This window comes from Poeciliopsis prolifica, unplaced genomic scaffold (genome assembly GCF_027474105.1).
Source record: "Poeciliopsis prolifica strain line A6 unplaced genomic scaffold, Auburn_PproV2 SCAFFOLD017, whole genome shotgun sequence".
Taxonomy (NCBI): Eukaryota; Metazoa; Chordata; class Actinopteri; order Cyprinodontiformes; family Poeciliidae; genus Poeciliopsis; species Poeciliopsis prolifica.
The window spans coordinates 7,684,897-7,709,708 of record NW_026562392.1 but is presented as its reverse complement, the minus strand read 5'-3'; the positions used below and the strand labels follow the sequence as shown (position 1 = coordinate 7,709,708).

General features: G+C 37.0%; 1 protein-coding gene across 3 annotated transcripts in view; it reads right to left on the bottom strand.

The window, feature by feature from the left end:
- Positions 1–24,812, bottom strand: part of LOC129367508 (RNA-binding motif, single-stranded-interacting protein 3-like) — a 119,341-nt gene that overhangs the window by 52,586 nt on the left and 41,943 nt on the right. For all 3 annotated transcript variants that reach the window (XM_055042018.1, XM_055042020.1, XM_055042019.1), the window contains exons 3-4: positions 17,142–17,200; positions 7,424–7,515 (exon numbers count right to left, since the gene is read on the bottom strand). In XM_055042018.1, the coding sequence (XP_054897993.1) occupies positions 7,424–7,515; positions 17,142–17,200 (151 nt within the window). The remainder of the gene's footprint in view (positions 1–7,423; positions 7,516–17,141; positions 17,201–24,812) is intronic.

Sequence of the window (24,812 nt, the reverse complement as noted above, 5' to 3'; positions counted from 1 at the left end):
ATTAACATAGTGACCTTGGCCCTGTGGTCATGTTATTGTACACACACACACAGACAGAGAGATGGTGAGAGATATTATAAGCTTTGTAGCGTTTGTGGAAAATCAAATAACGACCTGAATTTAATTGAACTGAAACCCAAACATGTTTCACTACGAATCAATTTCCCAATATTTGCTTTTACAGTATTTTACATTCATGTCACCCATATCAGAAAATATTCCTTGTTTTATTCTTTGCCTAATCCAACAGAGAAGTTAGGGTAAAGAATGAAAACACAAATATAGAAAAAATAAAATCTAAGACAAAATTAACGAGAACTATTATGGAAAGAAAATTAAAAAAAATCTAAGATTTAAACATAAGTCTTAGACTGAACTTATTACAAGGGTAAGTAACACAAAGAGACAGCAGTAAGGAAGACAAGCAGACACGAAAACTAACTCTGAGTGAGCTGGCAGAGAAGAGACAGAGTACAGCTGTAGCAGCAATCATCTTTCAGGTCAACAGTAATTACCAAGAAGACTTGTGACTACAGGACACACACACACACCCCACACAGTTTTTCTTCTACCCACCGCCTTGTCTCACTGAATTTTCTTCTCGTTCCCTTTATTTCACAACCAAGACACACACCTGCCACAAAGAAGATGTCGGGACAAGAAGCAGAGTTTAGTGGGTAAAGGTTTCTCACCACGAACAGATCTGAACACATGCAGGTCTAATCTTGCATTGGCTGACTTCTAATTAATTCATGAATCTTGTCAGAAAGTCACTCTAATTGTGGTTCTCTTTGAAGTTGCCACATGATTTTCAGCCTGCTTACACAGAGAGGTAAACAGACTTTCTTTTTTCCACCCACTCATGCAGCAATTATCTCTTACATACCTCACATGATCTCTTATGAACCACATAGATTTTTGGTGTTTGAGATTTATCGTTTTAATTTTATTTCAAATGTCCTGATAGTCTGAGGAAAATGTATAGCTCATCCATCCGTGCAGATGTTTTAGCATCTTTTAGACAATTCTCATCTAAAATCAACCTATAATAGTGAAAGATCTCCAAATGAAGGCGACGAAAGTTTGTTTTTATGTTTTTGCTATTAAGATCCAAACAACATTGCAATGTAAAAATACCTGAAATCTTATTGTTCCTGCAGATTCAGTATGAATGATAGCTGCACTAATATCAATGTCTGCAAAATTTGTATTCGACTTGCAACATCCTTGTTCTCAGTCTTTGGCTAATTAACCAAACTGGCTCCCACAGTTTGAATGTGGGAACTGAACAGTTTGAACTGAACGTGTGAAGGAGTGGTTCAAGTGGTTCAACTCAGATCTCAACAAAAGAAATTTAGTCATAGATGACAGAGAATTTATTTTAGCTCAATCAGGACCAAACTGAATTTTGTATTAATTTATTTGTTTTTTTATGTGTAGAGAATATCAGAGAGAGAAACTCACAATTGCCTGGCAAGTTGACATGTAAATGGCCTGGAATCATTTTAGGCCCCAGAGGCATTCACTGTATGTCACTTCCACTATTCCTGCTCTTCTGCTATAGCTTCTTACAATAAGGTGAATTAATTTTTCTCTCTGTATACAGAACATCTACACTATGATAATCTACACACACTATGACAATCCAAACCATGTTTTTTGACTAATTTCTGTTTCTGAGAACTTCAAGACATTTTATGATAAGATTAAGCAAATTCTTGCCCATTTGGCCTTGAAATCCATCTCCGTGTGTGGATTATGCATACTGAGTAAGTCCTCATTATTACTGTCCCTCCAGTCAAATGTGTTGATGGCAGCATCTTTCTTTTCGGAATGATTTGCTTTTTAATATATATATTTTTCTGTTATTGATTCTGGAGAACTGAGTGTTGGACAGGCTGAAAAAATTCTGATGAAATCTGCAGAAAAAGTTAGTTACAACATTCATCTTACCTTTCACCAACGTACTAAATTTTGCAAAGACAATCAAACATTGACCTCAGAAAAAGTCTCAAAAAGTCTTAAGTTCAAGCCAACATAAAAGTGAATTTGAACTGATTTAATTTATCTGATGCTGTGTACCTTAAATGCTTTCTCAAGTATATTCAAAGGAACGCAAGACTATTGTTGTACATAAAGATCGTCAAGTGAACAAAGTCACAAATGGAGCTCACATTTTTGTCCCATTTTAACTATAATGCAGTTCACTTTGACACCATTTACCAGCATTTTGGTTTAGAGGCGAGCAAAGTGCTTTCTGGTGGCAAATTTCAGATATTTCACAGAGAAAAGCAGCAGTGTTTCCTGCTAGCTTGCTATGAGTGTCTGTGCCCACATGTGGGCATAGACAATGAAAAGTTAGAGAGGACTTATATTAGCGATACTCCTCAAACTTGACTATGCAATAAGGTTGGGCAATTGGACAAATTTATCAACAGTTTACGCAAGGCTGCACCTTTCGTAAGTTGAGTGATTTTTGTTTTGCTTTGCTTTGTTTTTTTTACAGTTACTGAATTACAGTCTGAAGCTCAGCTCACAAAATAAATAAATAAATTAATTAATTAATAAATAATGCCGTTTTTAATGGCACAAACAAATAAACTCCTTCCAGCTGGAAGCAGAATTCTTATTTTGTGCCTGGTCACTAGTTTCTAGCTGTAATAGCTGAAGCATTGTGATAACTCTTCATAGCTCCTTTTTACATCCAAAAATGATAACTTCAGTTTTCTTACTATCTGGTTGAAGAAAGTTACGACACACCCGTACATTGATTTGTTCTATTCTTCTGCTCAGTACTTGAATAGGTCTCTCTCAAAGATAAGAGGGTACAGACAATGACTGGATGAATGGACATTAACTGAGTGACTATTTTCTCAGCCTTCAGTATATGGCAGCTATTGAGTATATTTTGGATTCTTTGAGTTAAAGAGATCACCTTTACAGAATTGATAGTGTTAATGGTTAAAAGTGACTGCAGTTAAAATGTGATAAAATTTGACTATTCAGTTTTCTTTTCTGGTGATGAAAGCATTACAACATGTGTATGAGAGCAGGCATTTTCAAAATCTAATAGTTATCAAACAGTTTGTGCATGAATAACAAAAGAGGATAAAAAAAAGAATGGTAAGTGATGAGATTATCATATGCTAACTTGAAAAATAAATCATGACTTTTGCATACACTCACACACACTCACAAGAATACAATCCATCTTTTCCACTTGCACCAGTTCTGGGTGCCTGAGAAGAAACTCAGTCTCCTTTTTTGGGGGTGTTCTTACAGTACAAACAGCTTGGAAAACTTTAGACACTTGGTCAAATATGTTCACGTGTCCAAATAGTTGCCAGAGGATGGGTATATTTATGTAGGAGGGAATTTAAGACTCAGCTTGGGTCTTATGATTAAATAACCTCAGTACTAGAAATACTGAAGAGGTTTTATACCACTGACAAGAAATTTAGAATGTATAGCATTTTATGACTATGAGCAAATAGCAGCTCTTTAATCTTTTAAGCAGTGGAATGCATGCAGCAGTAAAACAACGAACTCATAAAAGGAAATCAAAAGAAATAGCAAAAGAAACAGATACATGCAAATGTTAAAAGCAGAAGCTATTTACAAATAAACGAACAGTATAGAAGAAATCATCTAAATTTATATAAGCAACAGAAAGATTCCACATTTTTTATTCAACTAATTTATTTTCATATTTCTGCATCAGCTTGAACACTGAATTTTACAACCATCCCTTTTATAATTTTTCCACTTTATTAGATCAGTTATATAAGACTCATTTTTAAGCTCTGTGTGAGATACTGAGTCTCTCGGTCACTAGAAACATAGGCACCTTCACTGAGGTATCCGGTGTCTCTGTTTGGGAGGACCAAGCCATTTTTCTCCTGTGCTATGCTGTCATGATGGAGTCCTTGGATAATGTTTTAATGTATGAAAAGGTCTGTAGAGCTGCAAATATTGTGCAAGCAATGAAGCATCTGGAAGCATGTTTGAATTGCTGTTTCTTGAGACAAGCAGCAAGAAGCAAGCCACATTGATAATGAGGGCTTAACCTCTACAAATTTGATAGTTTGATCCTCCTTTCATAACCTACAAATCATTAAACCAATATAATTTAAAATGCTTCATTTTCATGCCACATTTGTCCAGACAACTTGGAGGTCAATCTAAACGAGGAAATAACTTTTCATAAGTTAATTGAAAAAATAAAATAAAATCTTGCACTGTCGTTTGTCTTTTAAAATCAGAAACTTTTTGCAAAGATGAATCTGCTTACCTAAATGTTGTCAGTACACAATCAATTCCAACAAGGAACACGTTATGATATTCTGAGTCTTGAAGATCTAATAAAAAGAAGAACTCTTAAATTTAATTGGAGAATAAATAAAACAAACAGAAGACAAGCTTTTGTCTTCTATTGTGTCATTTATATTTAGCACATATGAATCTATGTGGGAACAAGATGGAAACGGCTTGGTTCTAGCTGAACCTCCTTAGTAAAATGACAGTAAAAACAGCAACAAAAATGTGCTTTACTCTCAATGGATGGGGATTTGAAACTAAATCTGTCAAACTATTTAAACATTCTTCAGTGATAACTACCTCAAGATCTTTTAGAGCCTCGAAGTCTTTCCAGTTCCAGTTCAGAGATTTATCTCAGAAGCAGAACCTCCTGAGTCTGATAATGACCCTTTGGCTCAGGTTCATCACTTCCAGTCGCAAAGTGGAAAATATCAAACCAACCCAGAACTAAAAGAACTTCAGGCGATGTTTGCAGTTTTCACAAATCTCATCCTTTGTCCAGTTTGAATACTTTGAACAAGTGAGGAAAATGTCTACTGACTAATGTCAACATTTAAATGGATGATCAGTTGATCTGTTGTGTTGTTTAGCTTATTTAGCTTTCAATCATTTATCATTGCTTATAAAAACAACAGAAATTCTGCTGTCAGAATCATTTCTGGTCATGAAAAACATAAGACATCATGAGTTAAGTAAGAGAGCACCATCCATCACTGCTATTAGGATAAACTTGTTTTAAAACTATAGTTGCCAACATACAATTAGAACAGCTATGAAGAGGTTTACTCCAGACATCCGACCCATGCAGATAGCTCGACTAATTAACAAATTACTATTAATAAAAAAAATAGCTAAATATTGTGGATGGCATTAATTTAGCTGTACTATTCATTTAACAGCTCTGTGAATCATTTTGGTTTTCTGTTTTAAATAAAAACAGGTACTTGACAGAAAGAAGAGCAAAACCAGAGGCCAAAGACATGCAGTAAAGTTTTTCGTTAATAGTACATAGATTTCTCAACATTTCCCAAAGCAGCAGCGGTTTTACTCCAGGTTATTGTACTCTCACAATCTCACATCAGACTATATCTAATGAAGACAATTTAAAGAAATAATAAGCATTTTTCCCCGCAGTTTAATTAAAATCAAGATTCAGCGAAACCCAATTAGCGTACTAACACAAAATGCTACACACTGGAGCCGCATTTCAGTTAGCTCGCTACACACTGCAACAAAACTAGGTGGGAAATGAGTGGCTTTCTCCATAATTAGCTCATGACACAGTAAGAAGTATGTGTAATTTCATTTGGAATTGACTTTTTGCCCTCTATTCCATCTCTCTGGAAAGCCTAATCCCTGAGGCGTTGTAGGGGTCTTCTTTCTAGAACATCCACTAAACACATCACAACCCCTCTGCTGCTAATGCTCGCACTCCGAAATCCTTTAGGAACAAAATGAGAGATGGGAGGCTAATGAAAAGAGGTTTAATGGAAGGAAATGGCAAAGGTGGCCTAGAGGTTTGCTGCTGTTTAATTCAGTGGGATGCTCCAGCTGCCTGAAGACTGGCCCATCTTAATTGTACTCTTCTGCCTCAGAAAGGAAAGTATGTGGCAATAAAGTTACAGGCAATTTGTGCTGAATTTAATTTTCTTGGATTACCCAACCTCTTCCAGTGTCTACTGAAACTTCCTTCAGGTGGTGATATAAAAACCATCAGCCATCATGCTTTCTGAAGGAGTGTCCCATTTACCAGTGTCATATTTTAACCACTTCCTAAATTGGGTGCCAGTGGATAATCAGAGGAGTAATATAAATGCAAGGGATAATGCTAGAACATGGAATCCACCCATATTATCATGACACCAATACAAGGCTACCACTAATATACAGCTGATCTGTGTTACTACTAGATTTTTGGGGGGTAAAACATCTTTTAAAAAACTTCTAAAGTTCCCCTCAATTTATTTTTACGGTAGCAACTATTTGAATTCTTAAAAGTCACTGACCACCACTAAAGAAAACAAAAAACAAAAAAACAACCCCACCTATATATGTTCATTGGTACATATGTATCTATTCATATATCCATTTCTTACCTATATGTTTTTTCTTCACTCTTTAATAACTCACAAAATGTGACTGTGGCCTCAGCCACTAATATTGCACAGTTAACTGCTGTCTAAAAGTCCTCAGCTTTGTATTTTGAAGCTATCATCATAGACCTGGGAGGCAGATTTGTCCATATCTATGCAGGAGGTGTTTGACAGATTTTTTTAAAAAAAACTTTAGGACCCAATATCTCTTTAATAACTGGATGATTTTCAAGTGGACCATAATGATTAGAAGGAGCGAGTCGGTCTTGCTAATGACACCATAATGATTTGTGGGTACAATTCATTGTCTTTGAGGATGTCATTAAAGAATCTGACATTGCTCAGTAGGCGTTTATTTGAAAAGTGTTTTATGTCTGTGGAACTGCGTCCCATCTTTACCCCACTTTTGAGATTAGTGACTTTGCGTAAGACTTTTGTGAAAGAACCATAAAGTAACTTAAGTTAAATTTACATTGCACCATGTCTTTTCACCTCTGTTTACATTTTGTTTCATTAAAGGCACAATTTTGTGCTTGTCTTTCGCATAAAATGAATGTTTTCGGTTTAAATTTCACAAAATGTGGAAAGGTTCAAGACACATACAAATGCATGTTCAGTTTCTAAGTAAAACAGAAGAAATAGAAATGCTACATAGGAAAGCTGATGTACATAGGAGCAACAAATGAGGAAACTATAGAATGTAGGATGGTTTCCAATTTTAGTAAAATTCTTGAATAATGTCAACAACAAAATATACATTATGAAATTCACCAGTTGCACAATATGCACTTTGACTCAATGGTAATGGCAGTCCAATATAAGTAACCATTAACATACAGTGAGCCAAAACGGTACTGTAGAAATGTTTATCCTCTATTGTATATTTTAGGTAGTCTTCTACATCACTAAACATAAACTCTCGTTAGTTTCATCAAAACCTCCAAATACCAAAAACAGCGCATCACACCCAGGAGTTCATCGGACCAGAGGGAGCGGGGTGAGATGAACCTTACCTTCGCCATCTGTGCCTGGACTCCACTGGCTTTGAGCGAGGCCACAGCCTTCTGGGCTGCCGCAGGGCTGTCAAAGTCCACAAAGCCATAGCCTGCAAACAGAAAAACAAACAAGAGAGGTAAAAATGAAAAAGAAACAAAAAATGATGGGAAAGACAAGTAGTTTTAGGACAAAACAAAACAAAAAAAATGAAAAGAAGAAACTAGGGTCAGAGAGAATTCTCAAATATGTTGGCAAGCAAGTGCAATTCTGCTCAGGAAACAGGTCCTACTTTGTCTTCAGCAAAATATAAAATGATTTAATGGGTCAAAATCAAGTCAGGTCACATATTTCATAAAAACGTCAAACTGGCTGATTTAGATTTTAGCCTAGGATGATAAACAGATTGCTTTTTATGTTTGATTGGGGATTCAAGTTTCAGAAAGTTTCTTTTCTTTTTTTTTTAAACAGCCTTGTCGATTTTGAGCTATATGATTACATTTTGTCATTTGCTAACATCAGTATCAGACTGCATTCCATGTAATGTCATTTTGTTTCTGCACTTCATATGTTTCCTGTTTTTTGTTGTTTCTTTTTCAAACAAAGTGCATTATTTACGTTGTCTCCCTTAGTGTCCGTCCATCTGTTAGAGCGCTGGGGCTCCTGGGACATGGGTTGGGCCCTACAGGAAGATCTGGAGGACAAAAGGTTCGAACGGACTCATAAATCTCCACTTTCCGAAATAGTGCATGTCCTGCTTTACTAGGTCACATGACTGAAAGCTGGGAAGAGATGTCAACAGACAGACGGGCCGTCCTCAGTCTCTCGGAAATGTAACAGACAGATTGCATGTGTTTGTGTGTTGAAAATGTGAGCAAATTACGAGAAACTTATGCCTCATGGATGAGGGCAAAACAACAACATTCGAAAAGAACAATAACTCCGACTGGGCTGAGTCCTAAAACAAGTATGCAAACCTTATGTTTAAACCTTATGTTTATGTAACTTTCTACAATTTTCAATAAAAATGTGCTTAGAATAAGAGATTCTCTCTTGTACATTCACCCGTAGACAAATATTTCACGCAACATCTGTTCCTGTCTTTCTTTCTTCCTTCTCCCAAATTTGGAGCCGCACTCTGTTTTGCTGATAAGTAGCAGATTTTTTTTTTCTTTTTTTTTTAATTGTTCAAAGGCAGCAAGCTGCTTTCACAGCAAGATATGCCCTGCGCATGCAAATATTTATACGCTGGCTAATGAGAAACCCATAATTTACCCAAAATTGGGATACACAACCTCAGAAAAGTGGATGCATAAACATAAAAAATGCATTAGCAATTTACTTTGACCTGTAAAGACAAGCACAGGTAAAGATATATATGGGAAACAAGAATTACAAAAATGTGGTAAATGTGCACAAGAATGACAGTGCTGCTTATTTATCAATGTTAGTGCAAGAAGAGCAACAAATGCCCAGCTTACCAAGATACCAATGCACACAGCATTTATCACCTTAATAAAATGTCCTTATTTTATTACACTGGATTTGGAAAATGTTGGCATTTCTTACTCTGACAGATAAGTTACTGTTCAAACACAGAGGATTGATTGATTCAGCACATAATATGTATGCCAGGCTGATTTATTCCTAGATAATGTTCTCTGCTTGAAAATCGGTGAAATGAATATGCCTGAAAGATTTAAAAAATAATGGCTAATTAAAAATGTAGAGCAGCAAAGCTTTAAAGTTTCTATTAAAACAAAAACAGACATGATTCAATAAACAGATGTTTACAAGTCTGTAAAAACTTTAAATCTCTTTTCTAAATAATCCATTCATCCAGTGCCTACGCCTGTTTGTCCTGGAATGACAAGATGGTGCCTATCTCTAGAGGTCAAAAGGTGGGAGACAGGGTACAATCTGGACACGTCGCCAGTCTATCGCTGGGCAGCATAGAGACACAAATGCCCATATAAGAACAAATAAGGTTCAGAAACCACACACAGGGCTGTGAACCAGGGATTTTCTTGCTGAAAGGCAACAGTGTTGCTATCTGAGCCAATGTGGCGCTCCACTTTCTAATTAGGCGCAGCTTAACTAATATGCTGTACAAGTACTGAGAAATCTGCTGCTGAGCAGAATCAGACTATTTTACGCACAAAATGAGTTTTTAATAATAAATTAGGTGTTAAAAAATAAAGTAAGAAAAGGTGCAACAAACTTCTAGGAACAAAACTGCCATCATGTATTCCTAGACATGATGGGATGTCAGCTATTTATTCATAGAGAGCTATGAGACTTAATCAGAAAGCAGGAAGCTAAATAGAACCAACTGTAAAAATGTTCTGTTTGATTCTTTTTATGAGTCAAGTTCAATCTGTTATTGAGAATGGAAAAATAAATTTTGCTGCTGATTATAGTTCCTGAAAAAAAGCAAATTGGCAGATAAAAGTTGTATAAAAAATTATATATTCTGCTCAGTACATCTCTACTTATTCTCAACAGTATTTTCAAATTAGGTGCATTAAGTTAGGGATGAATATTTCACGTCAGATGTTTGGGTTAGGTTTCTAATACATATTCAAGTGATGCTACACAACAAGTCAAATATTTATATAATGTCATAACTTATAGTTTGCAAATAGTTGCGCTGTATTTTTGATTTTAAGAGCCCTCAATTTTTGCAGTCATTTTTTCCTTTGGATTCACACCTGAAACATTAATATATGAAGTGAATACAGTCAAGTGCTTTTAAATAAGTTCAAAGCCATTTTGTTGCAATGGCTCACAGTTGAAAAAAAAAATGTTGCTTTTTAACAAAGCAGTGAAACTAATGAGAAACTAATCAGTAGTATTAACAATGGAAACAACAACACACACTAACAGATATGGAGAATTTATGACTTGAATAAACAGAAAAGTCCTCAATATATTCCTGAATTTCAACTATTACACTTTGTTTCATTGCCCTTGAGTTCCAGCTGGCAAGAGCAAAAGTATTGTCTGATAATTCAAAATATGTCTGCTTGATCTCATCTCATTTAGAATTTCAGTTTCACTGATACTAAAATACGTATCGCTCCAGGATTTAAAGAAGGCAGGGTGGATTTGAATAGCTTAAAAACTGAGGAGTTTAGCAATGAGTGTTTTTTTTTTTTTTTTTTTTAATAATCGGCAAAGCGATAGCTTCAGCGGGTGAGCCATTCTTTTTCATTAGTCAGAACTGAAGGTGCCGGTAGACTGAAAACACAGCAGTGATTACAACACATGAACTTCACAGCAATAAAACTAGACGCTGCAGATTTAATCTGCAATGTAACCAGGAACCACTTCTGGGAGCAGGTCTGTTTACAGTGATATACCAATATCAAATGCCTTCTCTGTATTACAGTTCCAGAAAATTGAATCCATGTCTCAGGTGTCTGGTACATGCTCCCTAAATAAAATATTGAGTCACTGTAGATGTTGGCATGTAATCTAGTTTCACCCTGAAGGTTTTAAGTTATTCTAAAGACATCTGAGGCTGGCTGTGCTTTTTACTGCACTTGATCTAGTTGGGTCGGACACAAAATGTTACACATAAACTCAGATGATATTAATATTTCTTATGAGGAAATTTAATTTCTATGTGTCCATCTCCCTGACAAGTCTGGCGGCGCTAAATAGCCTTGAACTGAGTTAACCACTAGTTCAACGTCCATTCATCACTCTCTTGTGAAAAGGTTTTTGTCTGTGGCTTTATTGAGGTCCTGGGTCAAGTATTAGAAACAGAAGAGACCAAAGAAGCCGCTTGAGATTCATTGTCTTGCTCAAGGTCCTTTAATCCAGATGGACACTTGTTAAATCTGGGAGCAGATGCTCATTTTCTGTGATGATGGACAGCTTAGGGAATCTGAACCCAACATACAGAGCCACAAGAAAGTGCACAAATCCTTACATGTTTCTTCTGGTTTTCCTGAGTTACCCCTTCCTGTGGGCACACAATATGAAGTATTGCCTTAAAATATTGCTTATTAAAGGCTAAAATAAGCTCTCCCAAGCAACATGATCAAATGAAAAAGCAATGTGGCTTAAAACCTATTCAGTGGTTGTGTCAAACTATCATTAAGCATTTAAAATAACAGTGCAACTTTTACACCACTTTGGGTGGATTTTGTCCAACTCTTCTTTGTAAAATTGCTTTAATTTGGTCACAATGGACAGATTACAAACTTTAAATAACTATTTAAGGTCATGCCAAAGAATCAATCAGATTGAAGTTTTGATGTAATTTCCCTTTCCCTGGTCGAGAGCAAACTTCCTACTTCCAACATGGTGTTCAGACCGTGAAGCAGCAACACAGCCCCTAAGAGTATATACTATTACAAACTCTTAGGTTTAACGGTATGCATGAAGTTTTTAACCTAAAACATATGCTGCGTTAATTTTACACCACATCTAACCGGACACACAAATTCCTGAAGACTTTTCTGTAGTTTTGTAAGTCTATTTGTCATATTTGAGATCTTTCACCCTACTTTGTTTTATTAGATATGATCCATTAAAGTGATTGCTTACATCAACATTTCTGGAAGACATTGTAGCTGTGTGTAGCCTGAGGAATGAATTAAACTGCAATTATAACTACATAATTGCAGTTATATTTGAGATTTAACAATGGAGATATTTTATTCAAATAGAGTTTTTTTTATTATTTTAGAGTAGTTTTTTTTTAAGTTAATTCAATTATTTTTTTGAAAACTGCATTTTGCATTTATTGTTGATTTTAGTGCTTCTCTTGTAACCTAAATTATGGCATTTTGGTAAGAAAAAAAACAAAGAAATACTGTATTTTACACATCAAAATATGCCTTCCTAACTCTCATCTCAAGTAGTTTTCCATGCAGAAAGACCCGACAGATGGACAGACGGACACACAAACGTCATTATAGGTCCCACGTAATCTCCTGGGCGTTCAGAGTCCCTGGTCTGGGCCAGTCGCACAGGCCAACCAGGAGACGGTTGGGACAAGCAGAGAGCAAGATGTGGGCAGGAGACACTGAGAGGGAGGCTGTTTGTCTCTAGGAAATGGAAATCCTTTCATATCTAAAGTGGTTTCCTCTCCCTCCCTTCATCCTGTGCTCTGAGCCCGCTCGCTCCATACCAGCTCCCACGCTGCTAACAAGGAAACTGTCATTGCAAACTTGCTGGAAAACACAAGGAAAGTGTAAGAAAATCTTTGCAATATAGGGTGTTTTTTTTTTCAGCAAACACTGTTGCTTGCCCTATTAAAACATTTTTATTATTTGTTTACTTATCCTTTTGCCAGCAGAAGTAATACCTCGACAGTGCTTCGAGGAGAAGTCTCACTTTTCATGATGGAAATAATGAATCAACTTAATTCGGATCTGAAAAAATGTTTTCAAATGACGGGAGGAGAGACATGCGAGGGGATCATCCAGGCCAGATGGCTTGATTTCATTACCTCTGTGTCTACAAAACAAAACACACCCTCTGTTTCCTCCCTCACCAACCTTCCTGAAAAGATGAGACTGCCTGCTAAATCATCAGTTTCAAAGGGTCGCCTTCCTTTTCTGTCAGCCTCAGGTTATTTTTACCCCCTCCTGCCGCCACTCGCTACATCCGCCCATCCATCCCTCTCTTTTCCAAGAGAACTCTCCGAGCCAATTTGTACGCTCTTAGTCACGCTAAGCAATTATCTTGTCCCCACTGAATGCCTTTGCAATCAAACCAACACTTATCCGGTTGTACAGCACTCTAATGGCCAACTGATAATGAAACTCCTTCATTGTGAGTTAACAACTGGCTAAGAGATGTATGAAGTCCACACCATGAGCGGTGAAATTGCTTAAGAGAGTTACAGTCTGAAAAATTTGCCTATGTTGCTTCTGCCGCAGCTGTTAGATTCTATCGAAGTGGAGCTTGGAAATATAATTAAAAGTGCAGCTTGATTTAATGCGGTAACATTTTGCCACCTTCCCCAAAATAATGGCTAAAGTCTTTTTATTTTTTTTGACAAAATCACTTTTGGCCATTGTTTTTAGGAATGTGATGGGGAATTTTTTAATCATTTCTTAAAATGCATGTTGAGTACAGTGTGAGGATACAGTGCCAAAATAATTTTTGGTCTTGAGATAAGTGATTTAATGCTAAAAAAATATGTTCAGCTAATATTGCTTTAGAAGAACAATCATATATTTCTTATATTTTTATTAGTTCAACATGTTTGATAGGTCACATTTTCAAGTCTGACTTAATTAAAAAAGTAATTTCAGTAATGCTTCAAGAAAAAAAAAAATACATATTTTCCTCAGATTTAAACTATTTTACAAAAACTGTATTAATTTGTTAATTTTCAATATTTTTATTAGCTGTATGCTTAGGCTGTGATTAGTTGTATGTAATCTTTTGCATTTGTGAAAGCAGGAATAAAATTAAGTAAGAACAAAAACCACCATTATTCCCAGGGCCATCTCAGGGCCATCCATAAATGAACCTGCAGATGACTCCAATTGTCAGGAAAACAAAACATAATAGCTTCATTAAGTTATTATTATTTATTACAATCTACTTAAACCTTTGCTTAAAGCATTACAAAAGACTTTCATTGGGAAACAATCGAAAGCACAATATGTAGCATTATTTTAAATAGAAGTGTCCAATACATTGTCTATTTTTTTTTTTATAAAATAGCTCAAATAAAACAACTTTCCTTTTCTCTTGTTTTGGGAACACTCAGGCCCTTCTCTAAATACTTTAAGTTGTGATAGAAACCGAGATAACGATGACTTATGGGAGGAAACAATTTAAGGCAGTGGACAGTCTTCTCAGGAACGGATGTCTAGTTTCCCATGAGGTCCCACTATGAAATGTTCAGAAAAATGACCAAACAACAAAGCTGCAGTCAGGACCCCACCCCGCTGTGAAGAAACAGTAAGTACTTTTTTCTTATTGTCTTAAATAAAAAGTATAAGCATTTTAACAGCATATATTCTACAGTATAAATTAAAACGGAGTTGTTGCTGGTGGATTTTAATAGGATGGCAGTGAAAAGCTTTTCTCTATGTGAAATTTTCTTTACAAACTTGCAAAAGGAACAAACCACAAGAGGTTTGGAACAACATTGTTTGGACAGATGAGAACAAGCGGAGATGTTAGGCGGTGATTCAATGTACCGCATTTTCAAAACAACACTAAAACCATTCAAACTAGCTGTCGGGAACCATGCTGCAAGGGTTTGGATTTGGACTTGTTTCACAACCGCATGACTGAGAATCATGCAGCCACAGAGCTGAATGTAGACTCCACTGTGTACCTGACTAATCCTAAGTTAAATTTGAGACCTTCTGGCTGACAGTCATAGTTTGGCTGAAGCTGGATTAGATGACTGGACAATTAAAACCCCTTAGGAGTCCTTTAAGCGTGATAAGCGCATGAAGAGGGGGAGTATTATTTCCCTTGGTGTAGTTCTAGAGGTTAGTAAATTTGAAATTGACTTTATTTTGTTTTTACAGTTTGGATCTCAGGTCTGGCACTAAGCTATCAAAACTTGTTATCCTGCCATGCTATGGTTAGGAAAATAATCTCACCCAACAAACATAATTTAGACCAAAATGTGTCTGAGTTTTGTTTATATTTTTCAGAATTTAATGCAATGTAATCATAAATAAATACTTCCAAGAATGTACAGAAGTGCGTAACTAAGAAAACATAAATGATAAGCATAAATGAAAAAGATGCAAAATTGTGAAATGCAACTGAAGTGGAAAATATAATAAGATGAGATGTGTAGTAAACACACGTGATAATCATTTGTGGATTTTATAGGACTTTCTGCCCTATTTTGGTCCAAATTGGAATGATCTCAGAAAAAGCATCACTGTAATCATCATCCAAACAAAAAGACTGAGCTCTTAAAATGAAGTAAGAAAATGTTGAGCAAAAGTCAATAAGATAATTTTCGATTTTTTAACCAAGTGTTCTTGGTTAAGAAAAAAATAAAAATGACTGCATACAATGACTGAATCCAAAAAAACAATAATACAGGAAAGTTAGGTGAAAAAAATAAACGTGAAGTTGAAAAAGATGTGCATGCTACAGCTATAAGCCACAGCTGACTAATGTCATAAAAGCTTTTACTTATGAGAAAATGGATTGGGGAGTTGCTTGGGACCTAGTAGTCTCTTTTCAGATGAAAGTAGGATTTTCTATCTCATTTGGAAAGAAAAGTTTCAAAGTCTGAAAGACGACACAATAAATTGTGTGTGTATTTCATGAAGTCCAAATTTTCCTAAATTTTAGAGCGCTTCTTTTGTTGACAAGCTTCATAGCAAAGCTAATTTCCATTATGAGCAAGACATGGCACCTGGCTAAACGCTGAAGGCATCATTACTTGCTTTAGTTATCATTATATTATTTAGTCTGACAGCAAAGCAAACTTGTGTGACCTAAGTACCACAGAGAATTTATAAGGGTATAGTTTAAATGATGAGGAGTGACACCAGACTCAACTGTGAAGATAAACTGAAGGCTGTTATTAAAGCAACCTAAAATTTATTTGATAACAAGCAAATTTAGGTTGCTTAAAGTTGTGGCACAGACTGATCTAATCTATGAAATGTTGCAGTAACTCATGCAAACGACCAACTACAGAATGTAAATACATTTCAGCACCAACAATCATCTGAAATAACAAGCAGCATTCAAAATCTATCACATTGCATATAGTGGATATTTAAATTTATAGTTTTAAATTGATTTAGTGAAATAAAATCATTTTTAAGGTTTTTTCTTTCAAGAGGCATCTGTATGCTCACATTTCACTGAGAACTTTTAATTACTTATACTAAATGTGGAATTATAAAGGAGGTGTAAAGATACCACTTGCACTTTTGGGAATCACCAAAAGTGTAAGAATTTAGAATTTTAGAAATACCATCAGAGGCAATTGCGGAGGGATTTCCTGTCGCTGAAACCATACATTCTGATTGCAGGGCATCCGTGATGCTGTCCTAAAGCATATTGATGCACCTCTGAGAACAGCCCCAGCAGATGAGCTGTAATCATGGTGAGCACACGCTCACAGGTCCTCTTCAAAAGCAGATGACAACAATCCCTGTGATTAGTGCTTTGTTCAGACCACTTTAACAATCAGACAGACGGTTCTCAATAGACACTTGTGTGAACCTCACTGACTATTGAAAACACACTGTGGCCATTTTATGTCCTTCATTTTGATTTGGCCTGTGACAACAATGCCCACATCTTCCTTTCAAACCTCTGCTTAACTTTGAGCATCATCAGGCACCGGACCAGAAATCACACAGTGGCTTTAATCAAGAAATATACTCTTAGTCCATTGTTTTGATTAGTGGGGTAACATGGATTTAATGGCAGTCAGTACTGCTGTGCTGTAAGTCTAATATAATTCTAACTTTTCCTCAAACAAAACTTGAATACAAACACACAAACTTTATTTTTTAGCAATAACTTTTAGGCTGTGATTGATTAAGGGATGCAAAAAATGCAAAAGGAAGGGATTAATGAAAAAAATACCTTCCCTTCAAAACACATTGATTAGTCTGCCTTTAAGCCGCCAAAGAACCTGCATTTTTATTGATTTTTTTTCTCTTTTTTTTTTTACAGACTCAAATCCCGTGTCAGCATTCAGGTTTTTCAGGTCTATTCAAGGCTACAAATAATGCTCACTCCAAAATCAGTCTTCTGATGCTCACTCACCTTTGCACTGATTTGTGTTTTTGTCCAAGATGGCCTTTGTTGACACAATCTTCCCGTATCTATAAAAGAGAAAGAAAGACTTGTGAGACGTTTTTGATCAACTTCTTAGCCTCCTTAAAACTCTCATAATGAGGGAAGACCTAATTTAATTCCAAGTACAGCACATCTAAAAAAAAAAAAAAAACAACAACAACTCCTGGTCTGTTGATGTGGGTAATGGTGGCAAAACTGTTTCATAGGTCTTGCACATTGTTTTATTGATCTCATCGTTTGTTTTTTCTTTTGCCTAAAAGTCACTAGTTACAATGAATGTCATGATGAAAGTCAGATTACATTGGATGCAGCAACTTCCTCTCTGTGTGCTTGATGTAACCTGCTCTGTGTGCTGCCTTCACATTACCCCAAACAGCTTGCAGCTTAAGGGAGAGCTGCGTAGTGCACAGGCCAAACACTAGTAAACAGAACTTTCTGTCAGTCAAATCGAAATTCAAGTTTATGAAGAAGGAGAGCTGGTGTTTTTATCTAATTCACTTTCACACATTTGACCTTTGATGCCTGAATTTATGTCAGGTTAAACAAACTAACAACTAACATCAGTCAGATGGTAAAATAAATGAAAATTGTTAACAATTTTGAACCAACAATATGTGTAAATTATGTGTAATTAATTGACATCTCTTGTCACTTAGATATATCTTAACATGAATAGCCTTTTTGAACATTTGTTAGATCAGTTGACAATATTTGACTTTTGATCTTTGGATGTACTTTATGGAAGTCCTTCTAACATAGACATCATGAAAAAATCTGACGAGTTCAAACAAGACATCAGTAAGATGACTGTGCACCTCCAGACGTTTGGGAGTTGAAGTTCCTGTTTAAACAATGGCATTCGCATGCAAACATCATGAAAATGTGAGTGTGAAAAGTGGATGAAAAGTTTGGGGGATTTTCTGCAGAATCTATTGGAATTTTGGTAGATTCCTCCTGACAGAAATGGTGTAACTGTGTCAACTTTGCAGGTTTACTTGTTACAGGAGCGAGATCAGAGCTTTGTAACATCCACTCACAAACATTGGCTTTGGTGTCCTTAAGTTAGTTCCTAATTTGGATGTCCCTAGGGTCAATGTCTGTTTGGAAGAACTATTTGTGTCCAAAGTTTAGATTTATTATATTTATATTACCATTTGACCATACACCATTGCAGTCACAGAGTTAGAGAGTCTAAAACATCCATTAGTGGGTTAGAGTTTCCTTAATGCAGGAAAGGTTTAGCAAATTAAAAATACATTTGGTAATTCTGACTTACATAAAAAAGAAAACATGTCATCCGATACAATGTCACACGGAAAACATGGTGCCTATTCATGAATGGATACAACTGCATAGGCTGCTGTTCTCAAACTTTTAGAACAAATAGACTTCACGACTTTGACAGCGCTGGTTAATGAATGACTATAATAACCAGACATTTATGAACTGATCCCCAGAAGGTCCATAAGGTGATTGGACAACCTCTTTACTTCTTCCTGTCTGTTCTCTCCAGTAGTTTTTATGTCAAGACAGCCATCCTCTCTTTATTTGACACCTCCAACACTATCACTTTTTCCTATTTTCCCCTTGTCCCAGCTGCTCTTGAGCTCTCGCGTCTCAGGGTCTGAAGGAGTTAACAGTGTTTCCTATCTTTTAGCAGTAAGGGAAGGGGGAGGGGGAAAGCCCCAAACTGAAGCAGGTAAGAAGACTGGCAATAACAAAGAAGTGAAAGTGGGGGTTGGAAAAATAGTAAAGCAGAATACTTGGATCACTGAGGTCAGCTGGGATCACTTTCTTGCTTTGTGGATGAGACATTCTCAATTAATGTGTTCACAAAACTGCACAATGAGTGACTAGTCGGCTGTCAAGCAGCCTGAGACTGACGAGCTGCTGACTGACTGATGGCTCCAGGTGGGAGAGGGAACTATATTCCCTCTTCACTTTTATAGAAAAAAAAAAACAAAGCGGTGCAGATAGAAAGAATTTGATAAAGATACAACACAGTCGGCTCCAAGCAAGGCAGCTGAAAAAAAAAAGCAAGAAAGGGGAAAGAAAGACTGATGAATGAGGAATAGGGAAGAAGAGTAGTCAGTCAAATGATTAAATGAGATACTGAAGGCGAGGAGGAAGTGCCGTAGTCAGGGGGAGATGGAGAGATAGCAAGAGGTGTTTAATAAAGAAGAGATCATTTAGTTGTCACCACCAAGAGATTCTCTGTCAGCCGACGGCTTCTGACAGTGAGAGGAATTTAGACTAGCTGCCTGACAGCCGCGCATCAAACCTACTGAGACAGGAGACTTTCCAGATAAAGCAAGAATAAAAGCTCTAAAAGGCTTTAATCAGACACAACATGACAGATGAGAAGCTTATAATCTGTAAATTGGCAGACAAAAAACAAAACGAAGAAAAAAAAATGACAGCTTTTTTGCAAGTCAAATTTCTGATTCTGGAACAAGTCTTAGTCTTTGGCTTTTCTTAATATTGTGGTCTGTTTACAGATCCACTGATTCTGATTGGCAGAAGAAATTTCTAGTTAATTTTCACAATTGTTTGGTTGAAAGAAAAAAGTTTTTTCAGTTGTACACATAAGCTGCAGTTTGAATTAGGAATTAGCAGCACAAGACAACAAGATGTCAACACAAATCAAAAACACTCCATGGCAACAGGAAAGCCACATTTTACTGCAGAGACCCACAGAAAGAAGAATAGAATAGAATAGAACAGAATAGAATAGAATAGAATAGAATAGAATAGAATAGAAATTCATATTTCCAACATGCTCAACCTCAGTCAGTCTGGTCTTTACTGTCCCATCCAGTAAAAGCGTTCCCACAGCTGTAAGTGTAAAGAGGACTGATAAAAAGAAAATTTCCTACTCTCTTTTTGGTGGAAAAACAATTTGATCATACTGTACTTTTCTTATTCTTCAGAATTACATTGTATGTTTGTACCAAACAAAATCTTAGTATCTTAGTATTTTAGCAGTTTTTTTCACTGATAGAAAAATGGATTTGAACTTACAAATTCAAACTTGAGACAGAAAGAACCAAGGAACATTTACAGTGCACTGACAAATAAATAATGCCTTTGTGAGTTAAGTTGGAATGTGCAAAAAAAATAAATCTTTGGCTATTGAAACATAAAGTGGGGGAAAAAAGAGTCAAATACACCATAGAATTATCAAAATTACAAGAAAAAAACATCCAAAACGTTGTGTCATTCTGGACTTGATTCTGTGGTAAATACTCTTTCTGATCTAGACAGCAACACAAATCTGCTGTTCCGAAGTGAAATTGAATAAACCATTGATAATAGATCAAATTATGAAGTAATGTGACTGAAAAGAGCATGAAATAAGTTGAGTGAAGAGAGCAGAATGTCCTGTTCTCAACCCAACTGGAACTTTTTCCTTCACTCTGGCAGTCACCTGCCGTGGCTTGAAAAAACATCAACCTGCATTTTACCTACAGCCATTTTACTCATAAAAACCTGCTGGAATACAGAAAACATGCCAATAACAGGCAACCGGAGACATATGGTTCGGGTCAGCGTGTCCTCATTCCATTACTTTAAATGTTCCCCCAAGAAAAATTATTGAAACAGGTCATGCAGTGAAATATTGTGAAATTCTAGGCCCAGAGATTTTCCTTTTGAACAGATTTTGGCCAGTCCAGTCGGTATATTTCCTTCTCTGCACTAAACGGCAATCGCTTTGCTAGCCCGAAATTCTTTAACTTCAAAGTCTGTTTTGGCTTCACCAAACATTATAGAGCCAAGAAAGGATGCCTTGTCAAGAGATCGGTCAAGGATGCGTTGCTCCGGGCCAAGGCTGACGGATTTCAGCACGACATTCCTCTTAGGAAGAACTGAGTCCTAAAATTGAAGGTGGAGAAAATAGAAATTCATACCGAAAGCAATGTTTTCCAGTTAGAGTCAACGCTAAAACTGCAAAAAAATTGCAGTTTTTTTTTTTTGTCTTCACTGCTGAGATTTAAGGAGGTATGTCAGTACAAAACATAGCGTGCTCATTTGTGGCAGGCTTGACAAAATCTGTGCACACCATGGCTCTGAGTGTGTGCCTGAGTGAAGCGTTAATGACAGTTCTCAGAGGGCCCTCACAGCTTCAGATCCATGTTTTCATTCCCTGGTGGAACAACGTCAACAGCCAGTGGATTCTCAACGTTTGATGTCCTCTGAAACACCACTCCCATCCACACACACACACACGCATGTACACACACAACCTTTACTTCTGCTTCTCCTCAAGTCGTCTTTGTGCATACCAAATGTATGTGCAAATACTGCATATTTGCGAATCATGTGCACTCTGTGCATTTAGCTGTGTTAGCACGCATGCGTCAGCATCCACACAGCGCTTGGTCTCTGTGTGAGGTAGCTCTTAATTGAGGATTCAATACGGCTGTCTTGTCTCTTATGTTTCTCTCATTTTTCTGCCTCTCCACTAGTTAGACTCAAACAACAAACATAGAGGGAGGACGGAGAAAGTGTATCTCTTTCACAAGTCTTTGAATTTCTTTCCATATGTAGTTTAACATCTTCAGGCACTTTTGAAGCATTGGAAACCTTGGACTGATTCCAGGACGAAAAAGCAATTTACTCAGAGTTTAGAAGATGGCTTAATTTCACCGAAACATCGAGTTTAAACACTATAAGTGTTCTCTGTGAAGTTTTAATCATAAGCTGGAAGGGATGCGAGTACAGTGATGTGTACTAGAGTAGGCGGTAGGTAGGTGGTCAAATGCTTTATGGACATTATACAATAAACAATCGCATGGGGGAAAGAATGCTTTTGGTTAGACTGGAGTTTCATAGAGGAAAGCCAGAAATTCACAGGGATCAATCTCACATAGCCAGAGCACAGCACAGTGTTACATTTCTGGCAATTGAAAGACAAGGATTTGGACAAAGTCAAGAGCCATAGAGAAGAAGTTGAAACAGAGGAAAAGCCAGAGGGTATATGCCGGTTTCCATCGTTTCAACATCACCAAGATGTGGTTTGTGACCCACAACAAGATGCTGATGGAGTTCCTCTTCATTCTTTCACTCGAAATAGAAATTGTCCTCAGCATGGTGATGGAAGGAACAGGAAGACGACACAGTAGTTCAAACAGCGATGCATGCATTGTCTTATCTTCCCATTTCTGAGTGTTTTGTCCTTATGCTCTGCAGTGCTGCCTTTTCATCTCTGTATCTCAGTGAAATGGTCTGTCAACTTATTGTAATGGAAGTGTAACTGTGAATCTTGTCCAGTCTCTTGCATTGATCAGCGATAATTACAATTTACAATACTTGTCATCAAAACCGTTGCCGCAGTTTACAACAAAACATTCCTCCAGTTGATATGTGAGTTATTTCTAGAGACTCCAACCTCTGTTATCCCACTCATATCCTCATTTTCCTCATTTTCATCCCTGTCCTTATCGGTCACTTCCAATAAATAACATTTAAATCTGCAGCACTGAAACTGCTAAAACAGATCTAAAAGCAGGATTCACTAACATCTTGCAGACCTCCCCTTTCACTTATTTTGCTTTCCACTCTTCCTGAACTATCTTTTTTCTTCACTTCTCTTGACGGACCCGGGTTATTTTAACTCATTCGTTCGTTCAAGAAGGGAAACCTTCAACCTCTCATTCACACGCGTTTTCTGTCTTTAGTCTACTGACGTCTTTGTTCTTCCAAAGCAGATCTTAATATTTATTTTTAGGATTTTGCCGCTCAAACAACAGTGTTCATAGGAAACTGGATCAATGGCAAACAGTCTGTAGAAGAATTGCTAAAAAGAAAACCGTTTTGAGGCTGCAAAGCGATTAAGAACCAGACAGAGGTTTACCTTCCAGTAGGACAAAGTCCCTAAACTAAATCGATAAAACTATAATAATTCTGTGGTTAGATAGATAGATAGATAGATAGTTAGATAGATAGATAGATAGATAGATAGATAGATAGATAGATAGATAGATAGATAGATAGATAGATAGATAGATAGATAGATAGATAGATAGATAGATGATAGATAGATAGATAGATAGATAGATAGATAGATAGATAGATAGATAGATAGATAGATATAGATAGATAGATAGATAGATAGATATAGATAGTAGATAGATAGATGATAGATAGATAGATAGATAGATACATAGATAGATAGATAGATAGATAGATAGATAGATAGATAGATAGATAGATAGATAGATAGATAGATAGATAGATAGATAGATAGATGTGACAAGTGTGAGGGAGGGAGACAGACAACAAGTGTGAGTTAAAGCTGGGGAGTGTGAGTGAAATTGCCCTTGTTCCTCGCTTCAGATTCTGCTCACGTTCTGCTCTGTCCCCAGACGTTAAAAGTGTGTCCATAGTTTTGGCGACCGGGGGAGTGATTGGAAATGTCAGCTGACAACAGCACTTTTCACTGACACTCTGAGAACTGGCACGGAGACAGAGAGAGGGAGCAGGAGAAGAAGGGGAACTCAGAGCGAAGGATGGAAGGGGGCGGATGTGCCCACAAACAATCCCAGCCTAGTAACCGAGGATGAGGATGATATTGAGGCCAGAGGAGGAATTTGTGAATGTGTCTGTGTGTTATTGGTGAAATATTCTTCTATTATCTTACTGTGTCAGTGTGCGCATACAAAAATGTCTGTGAACTGGTTTCTGCGTGCATACGCAAAACTTGTCATGTCACCGAGTGACATGACAAGCTGGAGAGTGTATTAGATCCCCAATGCTTCCATTGCTGTCCAGCAGCCCCCACTGACAACCCTCTGTCACTCTGACCTTTTCTAAATGTTACTGGCCACTTGGCAAGCTGACTTGGCCCCTAATGCAGCTTTTATTGGCCCCTATTTTTCACTCAATTTCCCCAGAATGCCTGCAGGGCTACACTGACATACAGCTGACTTGAACTGCAGCTGACACACACAGGAGCAGTGAGAGAGCCCATCAGAGGAGAGTATTAACCAGGTACATTTACTTCTTACATTCAGCTGAGAAACTTTTTGAAGAAAAAAAAAAAAAAGAACTTCAAGAAGAGGTTTTACCGTGCTCTACTTTTAATTCCACTTGAGTAATATTATGTTCAAGTTGTGCTGCAGTAACTCTGCTCTTACTGAGTACTGTACCCCACCTCCAGTTACTTCATTAAATGAAGTACCAACCTGTTCTAGCCAAAGCTTGAATGAGACGCAGAGTTTTAGTCAAAGAGAGACTTCTTGTTTCTCCATGAGCTTCGCTGTTCTGTAATGCCGTGTTCCCTCTGCTGAGCCTGTGGCAGCATTTGGCGTTCAGAGGAATATAAAGTTAGCAGGATATGTCATCTCTGCTTGTACTTGTGCAGTGTTCACATACATTGCAGCCACAAAGTATTTGCAGTACTTCCCTTTTTGTCCATTTTGTTATGTTACAGCCTTATTCCTTGCTTAAAAAGGAGCTGTTTCCACTGATCATCTTGACCTCAGACCGGGGTGACGGTTCATTTTTCAACAGGACAATGACCCAAAGCACTCTGTGAATGTCCTGGAGTTGCCAGAGAGAGATATGGAAATGGTTGCACAGTGGGCTCCCATCCAACCGGATGGAGCTGGAAAAGAACTGCAGACAAGAATGGATGAA